Source organism: Triticum aestivum, chromosome 4B (assembly GCF_018294505.1).
Source record: "Triticum aestivum cultivar Chinese Spring chromosome 4B, IWGSC CS RefSeq v2.1, whole genome shotgun sequence".
Lineage (NCBI taxonomy): Eukaryota > Viridiplantae > Streptophyta > Magnoliopsida > Poales > Poaceae > Triticum > Triticum aestivum.
Genome location: NC_057804.1, coordinates 29,009,659 through 29,026,944, shown reverse-complemented (window position 1 = coordinate 29,026,944; position 17,286 = coordinate 29,009,659). Strand labels below are relative to the sequence as shown.

Here is a 17,286-nt window from a genome sequence, read left to right as displayed (position 1 = left end):
CGCGCCCGCATGGTAGTACCGCGCCTCGCGAGCCGTAGTACCGCGTCGGATTTTTGTACCACCTCAGTTTCAGCGGAAGTACCGCAAGTGACTTTCCTGCCTAGCGGTAGTACCGCAAGTGGGTGCGGTAGTACCGCGCAAGTGGTAGTACTGCCCCCTTGTCAGGCTAGTTCCGGCCTGTGCTGCTGTCGCGGTAGTACTATGGTCAGCCACGGTAGTACCGCACAGCTTCGCGGTAGCACCGCGCCCCTGGAGCGGTAGTACTGTGTGTCGCGGGCTGAACATGTGGATAACGGTTGGATTCTTTCCACGACTATATAAGGGGTGTCTTCTACCTCTAGTTGACTACCTCTTCCACCTCTAAGCTCCATTCTTGCTCCAAGCTCCATTTTCACTCGATCTCTCTCCCTAGCCAATCAAACTTGTTGATTTTCTCGGGATTGGGTGACAAGTGCCCGATCTACACTTCCACCACATGATATTTGATTCGCCCCAGTTATCCCTAGCGGATCTTGTTTCTCTTGGGTGTTGAGCACCCTACACGGTTGAGGTCACCTCGAAGCCATACTCCATTGTGGTGAAGCTTCGCGGTATTGTTGGGAGCCTCCAAGTGTTGTGGAGATTGCCCCAATCTTGTTTGTAAAGGTCCGGTTGCCGCCTTCAAGGGCTCCAATAGTGGAATCACGGCATCTCGCATTGTGTGAGGGCGTGAGGAGATTACGGTGGCCCTAGTGGCTTCTTGGGGAGCATTGTGCCTCCACACCGCTCTAACGGAGACGTACTTCCCCTTAAAAGGAAGGAACTTCGGTAACACATCCTCATCTCCACCGGCTCCACTCTTGGTTATCTTGTCCCTTTACTTTTGCAAGCTTACTTGTGCTATATCCATTGCTTGCTTGTGTGCTTATTGTCTTTGCATCATATAGGTTGTCCACGTAGTTGCACATCTAGACAACCTATTTCATTGCAAGGTTTAAATTGTTAAAGAAAAGTCTAAAAAGTGTTAGTTGCCTATTCACCCCTCCCTCTAGTCAATCATATCGATCCTTTCAACCGCAGCAATGGCATCTATCTGGATGGTTTCCCATTTTTTGGCTCGCCTGATGCCCATCGAAATCCTGTGCCAGAATTTTGGCGAGTCGGTGATTGGCAGGGCTACCAGGGCCAGAATCCAAAGGGACACATAGTCCTTTTTACCTAGGCATGGTTGTTTTGCGTGTTAGTAAGTAGTTCAAGCTTACCAGGGGCTTAATTTGGACAGACTAATCCATCCATGTTGGGCCCTGAACTTGGATTCACTAATCCATCTTAGCGTAAGTAGTTGTACATCAACAATATAAGTGGGATAATACCTTTAGAACTTGACAAACATGTCAGTTTTGATCATTATTCTAGACACATTGTGGCACCTATGAGTTGCAATTCCTATAAAAAAATGTACCTGTTTACTCCTTTTGAAACAAATAGATTTGTCAATTGCATGTGTCCTTTCCTTTTCTTGTCCGGACCCCCACATTTCTGACGGTGCCCCTCCTCTACAAAAAACCCATCATGGCACAATGCATGGATTTGTATGAGAATTTATTTCCAGAAGTCACTTTGGATTTCCATGTCTTATTGAATGATAACACGTTCTTGTAGTTTTCTTCTTTCATATGACCATATCCAGTTAGGTCTCTAATTAAAACGGAATGTAAATCTATTTTGTAGTTCCTTTCCAGTGGCTTTAATGCTTTTTTGTAGGCCTGCTTGTTGGAATGATATCGTGTATTTGGTTTTTTAGACAAGACAATGTGTGTTTGATTCTTAGATGATGAGGGATCGTCTCTTCCACAGAGCTTGGATTCTGGTTTGGTTGATACGAGGATCACTTACACTGTTTAATATTCCTCTTTGTTTGATTCGGCAGGCGACACACAGGCAGATGATGATCCTGTTGGAGAACGTAGTAATTTCAAAAAAAAATCTGCGTACACGCAAGATCATGGTGATGGCATAGCAACGAGAGGGGAGAGTGTTGTCCACGTACCCTCGTAGACCATAAGCGGAAGCGTTATGACAACGCGGTTGATGTAGTCGTACGTCTTCACGATCCGACCAATCCAAGTACCGAACGTACGGCACCTCCGAGTTCAGCACACGTTCAGCTCGATGACGATCCCCGGGCTCCGATCCAGCAAAGCTTCGGGGATGAGTTCCGTCAGCACGACGGCGTGGTGACGATGATGATGCTCTACCGGCGCAGGGCTTCGCCTAAACTCCGCGACGATATGACCGAGGTGGAATATGGTGGAGGGGGGCACCGCACACGGCTAAGGAACGATCCGTAGATCAACTTGTGTTTTTGTGCAGAGGTGCCCCCGTGCCCCCGTATATAAAGGAGCAAGGGGGGAGGGGGCGGCCGGCCTAGTAGGGGCGCGCCAAGGGGAGTCCTACTACCACCGGGAGTAGGACTCCCTCCTTCCTTGTTGGAGTAGGAGAGAAGGAAAGAGGGGGAGAGGAAGAAGAAAAGAGGGGCTGCACCCCTTGTCCAATTCGGACCAGACGGGGGCTGCGCGCCTCCTTCCTTTCGGCCTCTCTCCTCAATTCCCGTATTGCCCAATAAGGCCCATATACTCCCGGCGAATTCCCGTAACTCTCCGGTACTCCGAAAAATACCCGAATCACTCGGAACCTTTCCGAACTCCGAATATAGTCGTCCAATATATCGATCTTTACGTCTCGACCATTTCGAGACTCCTCGTCATGTCCCCGATCTCATCCGGGACTCCGAACTCCTTCGGTACATCAAAACTCATAAACTCATAATATAACTGTCATCGAAACCTTAAGCGTGCAGACCCTACGGGTTCGAGAACTATGTAGACATGACCTAGAACTATTCTTCGTCAATAACCAATAGCGGAACCTGGATGCCCATATTGGCTCCTACATATTCTACGAAGATCTTTATCGGTCAGACCGCATAACAACATACTTTGTTCCCTTTGTCATCGGTATGTTACTTGCCCGAGATTCGATCGTCGGTATCCAATACCTAGTTCAATATCGTTACCGGCAAGTCTCTTTACTCGTTCTGTAACACATAATCTTATAACTAACTCATTAGTTACAATGCTGCAAGGCTTAGGTGATGAGTATTACCGAGAGGGCCCAGAGATACCTCTCCGACAATCGGAGTGACAAATCACATCACATGTCTATGGTTAGGAAACATAACCATCTTTGCTAGGCTAACGGAATGGGTCATGTCAATCACATCATTCTCCTAATGATGTGATCCCATTAATCAAATGACAACACATGTCTATGGTTAGGAAACATAACCATCTTTGATTAATGAGCTAGTCAAGTAGAGGCATACTAGTGACTATATGTTTGTCTATGTATTCACACATGTATCATGTTTCTGGTTAATACAATTCTAGCATGAATAATAAACATTTATCATGAAATAAGGAAATAAATAATAACTTTATTATTGCCTCTAGGGCATATTTCCTTCAGATCCTGCCCTTGTTGCTCTGTTGTTCGTGTTGCTCCCTTCCTCTGTAGATGACAATCCTCTGCCGCAGGAGAACACACCCCCGGAGGATGTGTTCGAGAACATGAGACGCAGCGGCGATGACCTCATTGCAGACCAGGAGCAACAGCATCCAGATCTTTAGCTCCAGAAGGAGGTCCGGTTTTGCTCCTACTCTACAGTGCTATTAACTGCACTTTCTATCGCTGCCACTCATGGACTCTTGACTGAATGAACCTGGGTTTCCTTTTTGATGCATGTGTGTGGGGTAGCAGGAGAGCAAGTTCTTGGGGTCCATGTGAAATCTGCTCTCAACTTGTCAACAGAGGGGTAAGCCACTAAGTCACACACATTTCAACTTCTGAACCAAGAAAAACCAATCTTGTTTGCTACATATAAAAATAACAATTACAGTTCACGATTTAGTTGTTGACTTGTGTAGTCTCTCATGCTCTGCCATGGCTATTTGGATTCCTCTTTTCCGTGTTTGGATGCCGGATGTTGCACTGTCGTTGTACTTTGGTTTGCTCTTCCTCCCTGTCAAAAGAGAGGGGAGACAGAGGGGGAGATCTTTAGTCTCAAGTTTCTAAGAGATGGTTTTATTTGTGAGTTCTAGCTTGAAAGTTCATTCATTTGCTGCTTGTGGGTGTCATGAATCAACAAGGTTTAACTTCTGTTTCTAGAGATGATTGTGCTAGGTGTAACTAGTTCGTAGGTAGTTTATGCTGTGGTGTGTTTGGCTGGTGCTGTTACTGTAGGTAGTTTGATTTCTTAGGCCTTCTGTATCTAGAAATGGAATGTAAATCTATTGTGTAGTTCATTTCCTGTGGCAATAATGCTTTTTTGTAGACCTGCTTGTTAGAATGATAACGCTTGTTCTTTTAGACAAGACAATGCGTATTTGATTCTTAGATGATGAAGGATCTTCTCTTCCATAGAGCATAGCTTTTGTTTTATATCCTGGTTTGGTTGATACGAGGATCGCCTACACTGCTTTATATTCCTCTCTGTTTGATTTGGCATGTGGTTTCCTCATGCACGCAGATGATGATCCTGACCTTATTGCTCCCTCTCCCCTGCAGATGATCATCCTCTCTGCGGCAGGAGAACACACCCATGGAGGAGGTTTGATGGCCTACTCTACACCAGCACCTCCAAATCTTTGGCTCCAGGAGGAGGTTTGATTTTGCTCCTACTTTTGAGTGATATTACCTGCACTTTCTGTTCCTGCCAATCATGGACGCTTAACTAAATGAATCCGAGGTTTCTTTTTAATGCATGTGTGGATGGCAGGAGAGCATGTTCTTGGGATTCCCTAGCGCGTCGTTGCTGGATGGACATTGATGGCATTGTTAATCTGTACATGTAGGTTTCAGAGGGCGAAGTTGGTCATCATCAACCTGGGCCTCTACATGAAGAAGGCGGCGGACGTATTCTGGATCTCGTTGGTGCCGAAAGGCTCATTGAGGACGCGAAGCTGCAGTACTGAACCTGGTTTTCCTAGTGTATAGTGCTGGACGTAGGCCTATCTGGGATGGTCTGTAATGTTTCTCGCCTCCTTGGGGAGTTGTTGTTCCTTCCTTGCTGAGATGATTGATGTTTTAGGAGAGTTGTTGTTGCTTTCTATTTACACGTTGTTGTGGACATGTGGATACATACATGTAATCATCTTGTTGTTCCTTCCTTGCTGAGATGATTGTATGTATGCATTTATAGGTCGGTCAGAATTATTGTCCGCCAATGAAATTTTGCTGAAAGATGTAGCCAAACCAAATGTGCCTACTTCTCTGAGCATCTATATAAAGGAGGACTTGTTTGAGGATCACATGCATAATCTGCTTGTCCTTGTTTTGAGGATCCATGCCTATGTAACCAGATCCATTTGCTTTGATTGTAAAAGCTACCATGTTAGCCACTTGGTTATTCTTGTGAAATAAGAGAAACTTGTTATTCTTGTGAAATAAGAGAAAAGAGACTGCCCATGCCATGAACATCAACCAAGGACGGCTTGAACATAAGAAAGATAAATTACAGACTTTATAAGAATTGATTTTCGACGTTCTTAAAGAAAGCAGAACATAATTGAATTACTTCACTGACTTAGAAAAGTTAGTTTGCCAAAAGGATAAAGAGAGAAAAGAAGTAATCTTCTTTGAGGTCAGTCATCATTAAGAAAAATGAGCTCTCTTTCTTGGTAATAGCAAGGATGAGCACCAGCCATCATCATCATCATGCGGCCATGACTTGTGCCACCTCACTGATCCATGGCACGATCTTCATCGTGCGGTCTGGATCGCGCCACCTCACTGATCCATGTGCATCCCTTCCCTATGACCATGGAATACTCCTTCATTCTAGTTCCCAAGTCCAAACCAACCTTATAAAACCATCTCTATCATTATATATACTAGAAGTAGGGATCCAACCGCGTGCGGGGTGCGCGTGCGACTTAGACTTGGGACGTCGGGCGACGGGGAGACGAGACGACAGTAGGCCGCTCCGGCGATATTCGGGTCTCTTTGTTAGCTGCTCAAAGGTGGCTGAGTTCATCGTCATCCTGCAGGTGAATCCAACAAGTTCGAGTGAGTGGTGCTCCTGTTCTTCTTCTCTTGGATGGCGTTCTTGCTCTGCTTTTTGGGCATGCTTTGTTTGGTGCTGAGTGACAGCGGTGAGGGCGAGGCTCATGGCGGCCTCATATGCGCCAAGCGACGGCGGCGAGGGTAAGGCTCATGGTGGCCTCCCGTGCGCGCGGCGAGGGTGAGGTACGTTGTAGCCTCCAATGCGCCAAGCGGCAACGACTAGGGCTCCGCACTGGCACTCTCGGTGTTTGACGCACTCGGAGCAGGGGCTCCCTTACGCATGCTTGGCAAGGAAGATGGTCGTGGGAAGATATAGTTTGCTTACACTCGTGTTCGTTCATTCATGTTTGTTCATTCTTCCTCCCAATGGTTTTAAAAAATGTCAATGCATTTTTTAACACTTTAATGTGTTTCGATAAAAGATGCCGACAAAAAAGGGCTTGCTGTTGGTGGGTGTTAAAATTTCCAAGGAAAGAAACATACTACTTATAGGTCATGTGCTTTTAGTAAAGCATTCATCTGTTATACAAATATTAATGTAAGTCTGCCAATACTGCAATTAAAAAAATGTTATTGTCATTTTAAAAATAAATTCTAGCCATGTAAATGTATTTAGAAAATATAAACAGTCTGAAAGGACAATAAACAATGAAGAATAATCCAAATCAGGAAAACTTAACTAATGTGATTTCTATCACCACAAAAAATAATACCTTATTATCCTAGGTAAACTATATCGGCTTACAGGAAATAAAAAAAACACAGGTTAAATCAGCGTAGCGTCCGCCTTACCCAGCCCCTGGCCCGTTATCAGCCCAAAGAGCCCTTGGCCTGCGTAAGTACCTCCCTTGCCCGTACATCCGGTCGCTCTTCTCCTTCCTCTGAAAAACCTATCTCCTCTCGCCTGGATCCGCCGCCACCCTGCTTAGTCCGACCGCAGCGACGCCTCCAGTCTTCCATGGTGAGGCAGCCGCGCTCCGGTGGTCGCCGGATCGGAGCCCCCATGTATTCCGCCGCCACGCAACGGGCTCAGGGCCGTAAAGTGCTTCAGCCAGCTCATTTGCCTGCGGCACACGATGGCTCCTCGTGCTCCACACACCGAGTCCCTCGACCACAGGTATATTTCCGTCTCTACTTGCTATAACAGGTCCGTCTCTTCTCCGTTTGCTAGATACAGAGAAAAGTTATATGTGATGATAAACATATGTACTGCAGGTTGTAATTAAGTATTTAATTCTAGCTTTTCATTTTGTTTGTGATCTTTATTCTATACTCGCGAGAGCATCCATGCAAATTAGTCCTGTTAGGTAAGCCTTTTATAAATGCTTGTTCCATAGTTAGGGTCATACTTAGAAAATCAGAGGCCTTGTGCGAATCAAAATTTATGCCCTGACGTTTGAAATAGCGGATTAAAATGTGCAGTTTGTTCTCACAGATGCACAAGTTCTAGAAAGAACAACAAACTAGCAGTAAGAACTGCCACCACCTTACCAGGACTCTGTAGTTTTAGATCATGCGAGACTGCAAATGAAGCTCCGATGATTCATTGGTAGGTCAGCGACAAAGCAGTGCAGGGGGTGACTCCAATCTCCACAAGGTTCTAAATGATGAACAAGAGCACATGAGAATTGAGAGGAAAACTCCCCAATATAGAGAAGATTGGAGTCCATGACCACACCAGTTTGCTGCCACTAATGCCTTTCTTTTGGGGAAATCGTGAAGCATTATTCCCGAGAAGAATTGGAAAAGAATCAAGATGGGGAGGAAATGATGGGTCAATTAGTTAATCTGGCGCTTGTGAAATTGATTTTTTTTTGGAACAGTAGCAATGCATTGAGAGAGGGAACTGGCAGTAATAGGATGCCTTGGGGTGCGATATTTCATAATTCTTCACTTAATGCTCCGTTTAACACCTTTATTACCTGCAGCCGGGGGCCCTTCAATTTTTGGGGCCCTGTTCAATTGCTTCAGTTGCACGTGCTGACATATGGCCCTGTCCATAGTAGCTACCCCTCTTTCTATATCGAAGTGATTATCTGAATACACTGTATGCGTGTTGCTTGTACCTTCTCATATGATTTTAAGATATAATGGATTAGTATTTATGCCTTACAAGCTCTCGATGCTAGATGCTTCTTAAAATGTGAAAATATGTATGACTATGGTCGTTTGGCACATACTGCTAAGTGCATACAAGAAAAACTGAATGTTTTTTTCATATCGCCATTCCAGCATCGACACAAACGCTCAAATCAATTCAACCTGATGTTGCTTATCTGCACGGACTCACAGTCAAACAAGAAAGCTATGAACTGGCCATTGATGTTGAGGCTGCCTACACGATGCAGAACCATGTCATCTACAACAAACATGGTAACCATATTACTGATATTTCATCATAATCAAGTTTTATTACTCCATGATCATCTCTTTCCAACTAACTTGTATAGGCCACTGCCTCTGCAAAAAGCACAGACAACTACTTGACTACATTGACCGGCCCCTAACAGCGGATTGGGTCCCAGATTTGAAAGAGAAAGAAATCCATCTAAAGCCGGGACGCTACATTGTTCGTGGTAACGACTACATAACACTTCTTGGATTTTAGAATCGCGTAGTTGAACATCCACTACAGATATGTGTGGAGATAGAAAGAGAGATATTAATCTGCTTTAAAAAAAACATGAGAACTTATTATGCTTTATAGACTCATGCCTATATTGAGCACACTATGCCTTTGTCATATCACAATTTAATATTTCTCCACTGTATTGATATCTTATATAGATGCATGTGCTAAATATGGATTACTACTGACTTTGCATTACCTACTCGACCTAATTGTTGGGATTGTTGTGTAGGTGATCGTAACATCCACTACTTTGATGAGTTTAGCACCTACTGCCTTTATAGAAATAAAGTGAAATTAAACAATGACAATCTCAAGAATCTGCGCAAGCTAATTAAAGGCAGTAAAACACTTTACTGCTATTATGTGTGTCACATGACAAAGACTTTTGCAACCCCTGGAAAAAGAATGGTGGGCATCGAAAATTTCTTTAGTTTATTTGGATCCATCTATGCTTTCCAGGGGTTGCAGCATAGGATGGATCCAAATAAACTAAAGAAATTTTTGATGCCCACTATTCTTTTTCCAGGAAGCATAGGATGGATCCAAATAAACTAAAGAAATTTTTTATGCCCACCATTTAATTTTCCAGGGGTTGCAAAAGTCTTTGTCATGTGGCACACATAATAGCAGTTAGGTGTTTTACTGCCTTTAATTAGCTTGCGCAGATTCTTGAGATTTTCATTGTTTAATTTCACTTTATTTCCATAAAGGCAGTAGGTGCTAAGCTCATCAAAGTAGTGGATGTTGTGATCACCTACACAATAATCCCAACAATTAGGTCGAGTAGATAATGCAAAGTCAGTAGTAATCCATGTTTAACACATGCATCTATATAAGATATCAATACAGTGGAGAAATATTAAATTGTGATATGACAGAGGCATAGTGTGGTCAATATAGGCACGAGACTATAAAGCAGAATAAGTTCCCATGTTTATTTTTGTTTTTCTGAAAGCAGATTAATCTCTCTTTCTATCTCCACACATATCTATAGTGGATGTTCAACAACGCGATTCTAAAATCCAAGAAGTGTTATGTAGTCCTTACCACGAACAATGTAGCGTCCCGGCTTTAGATGGATTTCTTTCTCTTTGAAATCTGGGACCCAATCCGCTGTTAGGTGACGGTCAATGTAGTCAAGTAGTTGTCTGTGCTTTTTGCAGAGACACTGGCATGTACAAGTTAGTTGGAAAGAGATGATCATGGAATAATAGAAATTGGTTATGATGAAATATCAATAATATGGTTACCATGTTTGTTGTAGATGACACGGTCCTGCATCGTGTAGGTAGCCTCAACATCAGTGGCCAGAGAATAGCTTTCTTGTTTGACCGTGAGTCCCTGCAGATAAGAAACAACAGGTTGAATTGATTTGAGCGTTTGTGTCGATGCTGGAATGGCCAGACGAAAAAAACATTCAGTTTTTCTTGTATGCACTTAGCAGTATGTGCCAAACGACCATGGTCATATATATTTTCACATTTTAAGAAACATCTAGCATCGAGAACTTTTATGTAATACTGATTCCTTATTCCCACATCTTTGCCCTCATGCTGCAAGCTCTCAAGTTGCCCCCTGCGACTTACCATCACAAGACATATCCGGGCAATGAGTCTCGTGTGACGGTTACTTTCAATTCATCGTTGCTCTTGATCGATGGTTTGCTTGTTCCAACCTCGATATCTGGTGTGATCTCAAAGAACTGTGATGAAGCAGAAGACAGTGCTGCTATGGCAGCCATTAGGTTTATGGAGGATGTATGTGGCAAGGAAATTAGGGATTATCACTACATCCATGTTAAAAGGCTGGAAAATAAGGTCACACACCTGGTAAGGTTGCTGGTTGCAGCAAACAAGACGATAAAGAAGGCACACAGAGGATGGTACTATGCCGTCAGATACATGAGCTCGTATTCTAACCAGATACAGAATACGATAGCTGCTCGGCGCCTAAGAGGGCAGGACAGCACCAAAAGGGCTATGAAAACGGCACTCGCAAGCATGGGAAAGTTGGCAAAAAAGGCTACGTTATATTGGCATGAAATCGAAGCAGCGCCTAGAGACCACGGATACTATCTGGTGAGCTTTGATCAGCGCATCATACCCAGCATGTTTACTGATCATTGCCTTTGCCCTTTTGATGTTCTTTTGAACAGTTAGCGCTTCTTAATAGTAACGTACGCATGATTCAAAGCTAATCTGACGGCTAAAAATCCAAAATAACGATCGAATGGCCGAGAACACTGATGACCTGAGAGGGCTGAAAAAATGCTCAGTTATAATGTATTTATTAAATGACGATGGAGATCTCTTGCCGGGCGCGCGCTCCCAGTACAACATTATCACTACGTCCGTGGCAGGTGTTTGCTTGGCAGGCGAACACGTCTGCGAGGGCGTTATCGTCCAAACTTAGCCACCAGCGCATCCCTTGGTATTAGTAGAGTATACTGGTATAGTACTGCTCGTGTCCCTCGTGATTGCCCGGCATCAATGGCCTCCACATGGTTCACTTCATGGCACACGCAATAAACAGCAGTCCTCTCGCGAAGATGCCTGGCTCAAATCAAATCAAATGCAATAGACATCTCGCTCGTGTGTATATAAAGGTCGGCGCTGGCCTTCAAGTTCTCCCATCCATTGCCATCCATCTCTACTCTCTAGTGTGAGCAGCAATGGGGTTCATTCACAAGGGTGGGGTTTGGTGGTTCCTCCTGCTCGCCGGGGTGCTGCTGGCTGCGGCGGCGGCAGCAGGCGCGGAGCAGGACGATGGGGCGGTAGCCACTGCTGTCCCGGAGGTGGAGGAGGCGGATGAGGCCCGTCTGCGCGTCGATGATCCGGAGGAGAACGACTCGTGCGACCTCAAGTGCCAACACCACCAAGTTCCGGCGAGGAAAAAGCAGTGCGTCGACGAGTGCCACAGCCGGGAGCATCACCACCCCAGCAGAGCATCTTGCGAGAACAAGTGTAGCCACTGGCAAGACCCGACGAGGAAGGACCAGTGCGTGCAACAGTGCATGCGCCGCGGCCTCAGCCTCGCTGTGGGCGGCGGCAACGACGTCGACGAGCACCGCCACGCCCAAGAGGAGGAGGTCGCCGGGGAGTGCCAACTGTCTTGCCAAAGGAAGTGCCAGGGCTGGAAAGATCGGACCAAGCACCAACAGTGCGTGCGACAGTGCGTTCGCGGCAGCAACATCGTCGACGACGAGCACCTCCGCGGCTGGGAAGCGGTGGCCGGCGCCATCATCGAGGCGGTGTGAGTGTCATGTCACGCACCTAATAATAATAATAATAATGTAAGGGTATATGTCTTGCTAGGCAAAGGCGCGAGAATAAAAGACCAATAACGTGCGGTAGCTGCATGCTTGGCGTCGTTGGCGATGCTCTCCTAGGACTAGGAGAGAGCTGCATGGAACTCTGTTCCTTTTCCTTGTAGCGGTTCCGGCTGTTCTTTGGCCGTTAATTGCAATCTTATGGATTTTCCTTCATTTGTAATATGGATTTATCTTAGTAAAGTACCCCTCTATCGTCCCACTCAACACCTCTCAAACTACCACATGAATGCATTGACCTCACGACACATGTCACCCTCCGTTCATGTTTTATATTAAGTGTCGCTAACTTTATACTAAATCAACGCTTAATATGAAACGGAGGTAGTAGTGTGTTTGAACCCTGTCTTTCGTAATGAAAATCGAACTTGACCAAACTCCTTGGTATGCTTGCTCCTTGGTCGCTCCCGCGGGCGGTCAGGGGCATCGAGGCGAGGCAGCGCAAGAGGGGCTTGGGTCCACGCGCGTCGGCGTCTCACAGGCCTCCTGTCCGGGACGTGGGAACTGATCTTGGGCAAGGACGCATGGTGCGCCGGGAGTGCAGGCGTGTAGGATGCATGGGTGGAGCGGAGGTCCGCGCGGTGGCTCTGGCTCCTGGCATGCTAGGTGCTTGTCTGCTGGAGCGTGGTGTGCCAGTGGATTGGGCATGCAAGATTGCGGGGGCGGCCTGGTGTGGCCTTGCAGGGAGGCGCTGCATGCGTGTTGTTGGTGCTAAATTCGGCATATCTTGAGGTAGGGGTCCTAAGTTAGGCGTCTTGACACGATGGTAACATGGCGAACAAGTGACATAGAGATTTTACCCAAGTTTAGCCTCCCTCGAAGAGATAATACCCTACATGCTGTTTTTGACTATTGATATGGGGTGTAGTATAGAGTACATGTATCTACCACAAGATTGTAATACCACATGATCTGTTGACTAGCGTAGCCTCGGTTTATATAATGCACCGCAGGCCTAGGATTTAGAAGGGTTATCGTCTTGTGCATCCAGTCTTATACAAATTTCCTTGTATACGTCATGGGCTACCCGAAGAAGCCCATTAATGAACCGCCATGGGGGTCCTCGGCCCAACCCACCTGGTCGGGCGACGATGTGGTGAGTACCCCTTAGTCTAGGAGACCAACAGTAGCCCCCTAAACCGGTCTTCAAGCGATGACGCTCCTCGGTTCTTCCGAACTGTTCTTTGTCTTCGGTCGTCGATTCTGAAAGCTCGTTCAATAATTCTTCCCATTTCCGATCTTGAGGACTGTCGGGGTGTATCCGAAGAGTTCACAAGACATCAGGCATATGAGGATATCACACGTCGGGCATCTGAGAAGCCCCTTTAGTTCTCAGACTATCAATACCTTGTTATTTTTACACCACACCTCGGGTTCGAAGTTTCTTCCATGCGGCGGTGTCCTCTTGCAGCTGAGCTTCAACGTTGTATTGCATTCCACAAAGCCCCCCATCTAGGCATAGAATACTTGTCAAAATCATCACATAAATTGGAATCATCGGAGGCAGGAGCCGGTCTACTCGTCACGGACGTAATGCCTATGTACATGATCAAGCCATGAATAACGACATAACTATGCGTTTTTCTACCAATTGCCTAACAGTAATTTGTCTACCCACCGTATGCCATCTTTATGAGAGATATGCCTCTAGTGAAAACTATATTCCCTGGGTCTATTTAATCATATTACAAAAACCAAAAATACCTTTCTGCAACTTTTTATCTTTTATTTTACTTTGCAATTTATATATCACCTATTACCAGATTTGATCCTTGCAATTAACAAGTACAAGGGGATTGACAACACACTTGCCCATGTTGGGTGCAAGTATTTGCTATTGTGTGTGTAGATACTATTGGTGGGTGTTTGCGTGATTCTCCTATTGGTTCGATAACACTGGTTCTCTACTGAGGAAAATACTATCCGCTACTATATTGCTTCACGCTTCCTCTTCGGGGAAAATCCCAATGCATCACACAAGCAGCAAGGCTGCGACGACGATAGTGGTGCCTTCTTAGAGCATCTCCAGCCGTTCGGTCCCCCAGGGCGCAGAAAAACCGCGGCCTGGGGGCGAGCCGGCACTAGTTCGGCCCCTGGGGCCGGCCTAGCTCCCAGTCACGCCCCTAGCTACCGTCCCCCAGCCACGGAAAAATTTAAACATAGTCGTTCCCGTGCCCAAAATAGATGCCACAATCCGGTGATCAAGCGGCCTAGATCGGCGGTCGGATGAAATATTCGGCGTACAAAAAAGCAGGAAAGGACGGAAGCGCGCATCATGCGGCAAGGTCGGCCTCTGGCGTCGCTGGAGTCGGCGTGCGCGGGCTTGACAGGGCCTCTGTGCTTGGCGGCGTGGCTTATGTGCTGCGGGCAGTCTCGGCGGCATCAGCGGTCGGGCTTGGCGGCGGCGGCGGCGTGTGCGTGGGCGGCGTCGCCGAGGGAAGCTGGTCCAGGATGAGGCCAACATGCGCCCTGTACCACGCCTTGACCGCCTCGTCGGTGCTTTGGAGCATGTCCGCCCCGCCCAGCAGGAAAGCCAGGTCAGTGTTCCTCTTCTTCGCGGTGACGTTGGTCCGGAGTAGGTCGAGCTTGACGGCGCTGGTCGACATCAACGCCGACCAACGCGCCTCGGTCTTCTCTTCACGAAGGGCGGCCCGGACCTGTGCGTCGGTGAGGCAGTGGTAGATGGACTCCTGCACGCGAGATGTGGCCGCGTCGGCGTGTTTCCCCTTCTTGGCACCTTTGTTGCCGTCCGGCCGCCCATCTGACGCGCCCGGAGACGGCGCGTCAGGCGTGTAGGTCTCCTTGGCCTTCTCGATGGTGCGCCGGACTTCCGACCACTTGTCGCACTTGTCGATGCGCTTGTAGACGTGGAGGTACTTGAACTCGGCGTCGCTGTTGCCCCGCCGATACAGGCCGAACACGCGCAACAACTGCACAGGAACGAACAAACAGTTGGCTTGTGAACGGCGAAAAGAGGCCTAGTACGTACGTACCTGTCGCCGGGGGTACGTAAGGGTGTATGCAAGTCCTAGTACGTACGTACCTGTCTCCGGGGGTACGTGCACGCTTCCATACGCCCGCGTATATGTCTTGCTAGGCAAAGGCGCGAGAATAAAAGACCAATAGCGTGCGGTAGCTGCATGCTTGGCGTCGTTGGCGATGCTCTCCTAGGACTAGGAGAGAGCTGCATGGAACTCTGTTCCTTTTCCTTCTTAGCAGGTTGGTCTGCTAGCTCTTATAGCGGTTCCGGCTATGTTTACACCAAAAAAGCAAGAACTGCATGCGTATGTTTACGTGTATGTGTGCATGCATGTGTTGCACCAAGAAATGAAAATCTACGTATCTTTCCCGTTACACCGCTTTGTCTAAGTAAGCTCTTTTACATGATTTTTATTTTGGGGGGAAAGCTCCTTTACATGATAGCTAAGTTCGCTAACGTAAGTATGCTTGGCGAAAGTAGCAACACGTCTAACAACAGCTAAGATCGCATCTTCTCTACTGTACACCAGACTCTACTGTACTTAGTTGTACATGGCAAGAATACATAATGACCTTGATAATAGCTAGTGCTAATTTAGAAACGTTTTCTTAATCATGCATGAGTCAACATTGAAGTTCTAGACTATGTAGGGCACAACATTTTAAGAACCAACATGTGCTTAGATGGTTAGGAGAGTGGTTGTACCCAGCCCATCAGAGATCAAAAGCCCAGGTTGGCACATGTGTGTCTCACACTACGGGAAAATATGTCTTTGCCGAGAGTTTGGGTGTTTGCCGAGTGTCTTTTATCGAGCACTAGGCAAACAAGCCCTTTGTAGAGTGACTGGAGGAACATCTTCGAGAAGGAATCACTCTTTTGAAAGGGAACATCTAAGAGTTGAAGGCAAAGCAATTGCTTCTTTATCGTTTGCCTTCAAAAAAATTCTACACTCAAGATACACCATAAAATGTTCTATGTCAAAATTTGACATTTTCGGGGTCCGTTTGCTACATTCAGTCCATGTAGTGCATATCTAGGCATTCAGTATAATTAAAATTTGAGCTGGAAGTTCATAAGAAGAGATAGAAAATTCTAGTGCGTGAAAAGGTTGGCAAAATTGGGTTGAAAAATCATATTTGTGTTCTTGAGTACATATTCAAGCCTTATCCAAGAAAATAAAAGGAATCACAAACATCAAGGTGCCAAGACTTGACCACGAACATGGAGCTTATTGTATTTTTAAATGTAGAAAATGGAACGAAGCCTGGAAAACATGAAACTTGACATGGTGTAATTATATTATCCCTATAGGTTGTGGTAAAAATTGGAAAAGGCTTCACAAAATTTGGAACATACACTCCTTAGAAAACCAAACCATCTCTAAGGAAGAATCGTGATTTTGAGAAGAAATGAGTCTGGTTTGAAAGCGGAGTGCTGGTTACTTTATCGTTTGACGTTGAAACTTTTTCCGGCTCAACATACATCATCAGATGTTCCATGCCAGAATTTGGCATTTTTTCCTGCTCCATTTGCTATATTTAATCCATTAAGCGCACTTAAATATATTTAATACATTAAACACATTTATAATTCCTTTTCTTGCTGGTATTTTCCTGGGTTGAAGGAGTTGTATCCGGGGGTGCCAAGTGTGGAGCCCCTGTTAGAAAAAATAGCAATGAAAAAAAAAGAAATAAGAAAAGGGAAAATGTTTGTCGGGTGTCGTGCTATTTACACCTGCCAATGATTATTTGTCGAGTGTCCTCTGTTTACACTTGCCAAAGATGTTGTGTTTTGATTGGTCAACACAAGGTTCTCACGGATCACGCCTCATGGTCGTCTCTCTCTCTCTACCCCGCTTCCCATCTTGCACATTGCCGCCACCCCTCTCTCGCCTCCCATATCTCTCTTTCGTGTTCCTCACCTCTTTCGCATCGCCGTGTTGAGCGTCTAGCTAGCCTAAGGATGCATGTGGCAGCTAGCTTGCTACAGATTGATCTAGGGAATAGCTTGCTATGGATTGATCTAGCGACTAGCTTGCTAAGGATCCATCTGGCATCTAGCTAGCCTAAAGATGCATCACGCTGGCATGGGTCACGTGTCTCCACCCATTGAAAGGATCAAGACGTCGACTAGGGGGTGGGGTGAATAGGAGATTACGAATTTTAGCTTAACTTCCAAAATTGGAGGTTGGTGCGGACCAAGTAAGCTCTCTAGAAATGCAGTCCACAGTTAGAACAACCTATA

The 17,286-nt window shown here is 46.1% G+C and overlaps 1 protein-coding gene across 1 annotated transcript; it reads left to right on the top strand.

Annotated features, from left to right (window-relative positions):
* Nucleotides 1-11,223: 11,223 nt before the first annotated feature.
* LOC123094298 (antimicrobial peptides-like) lies at nt 11,224-15,416 on the top strand. Its single transcript, XM_044516339.1, has 2 exons — nt 11,224-12,048; nt 15,160-15,416. Exon 1 carries the CDS (start codon nt 11,406-11,408, stop codon nt 11,988-11,990), a length of 585 nt encoding a protein of 194 aa, XP_044372274.1. The 5' UTR covers nt 11,224-11,405; the 3' UTR covers nt 11,991-12,048; nt 15,160-15,416.
* The last annotated feature ends 1,870 nt before the right edge of the window (nt 15,417-17,286 follow it).

Coding starts and splice junctions, on each gene's coding strand:
- LOC123094298 (XM_044516339.1), top strand. CDS start 11,406: ATGGGGTTCATTCACAAGGGTGGGGTTTGGTGGTTCCTCCTGCTCGCC.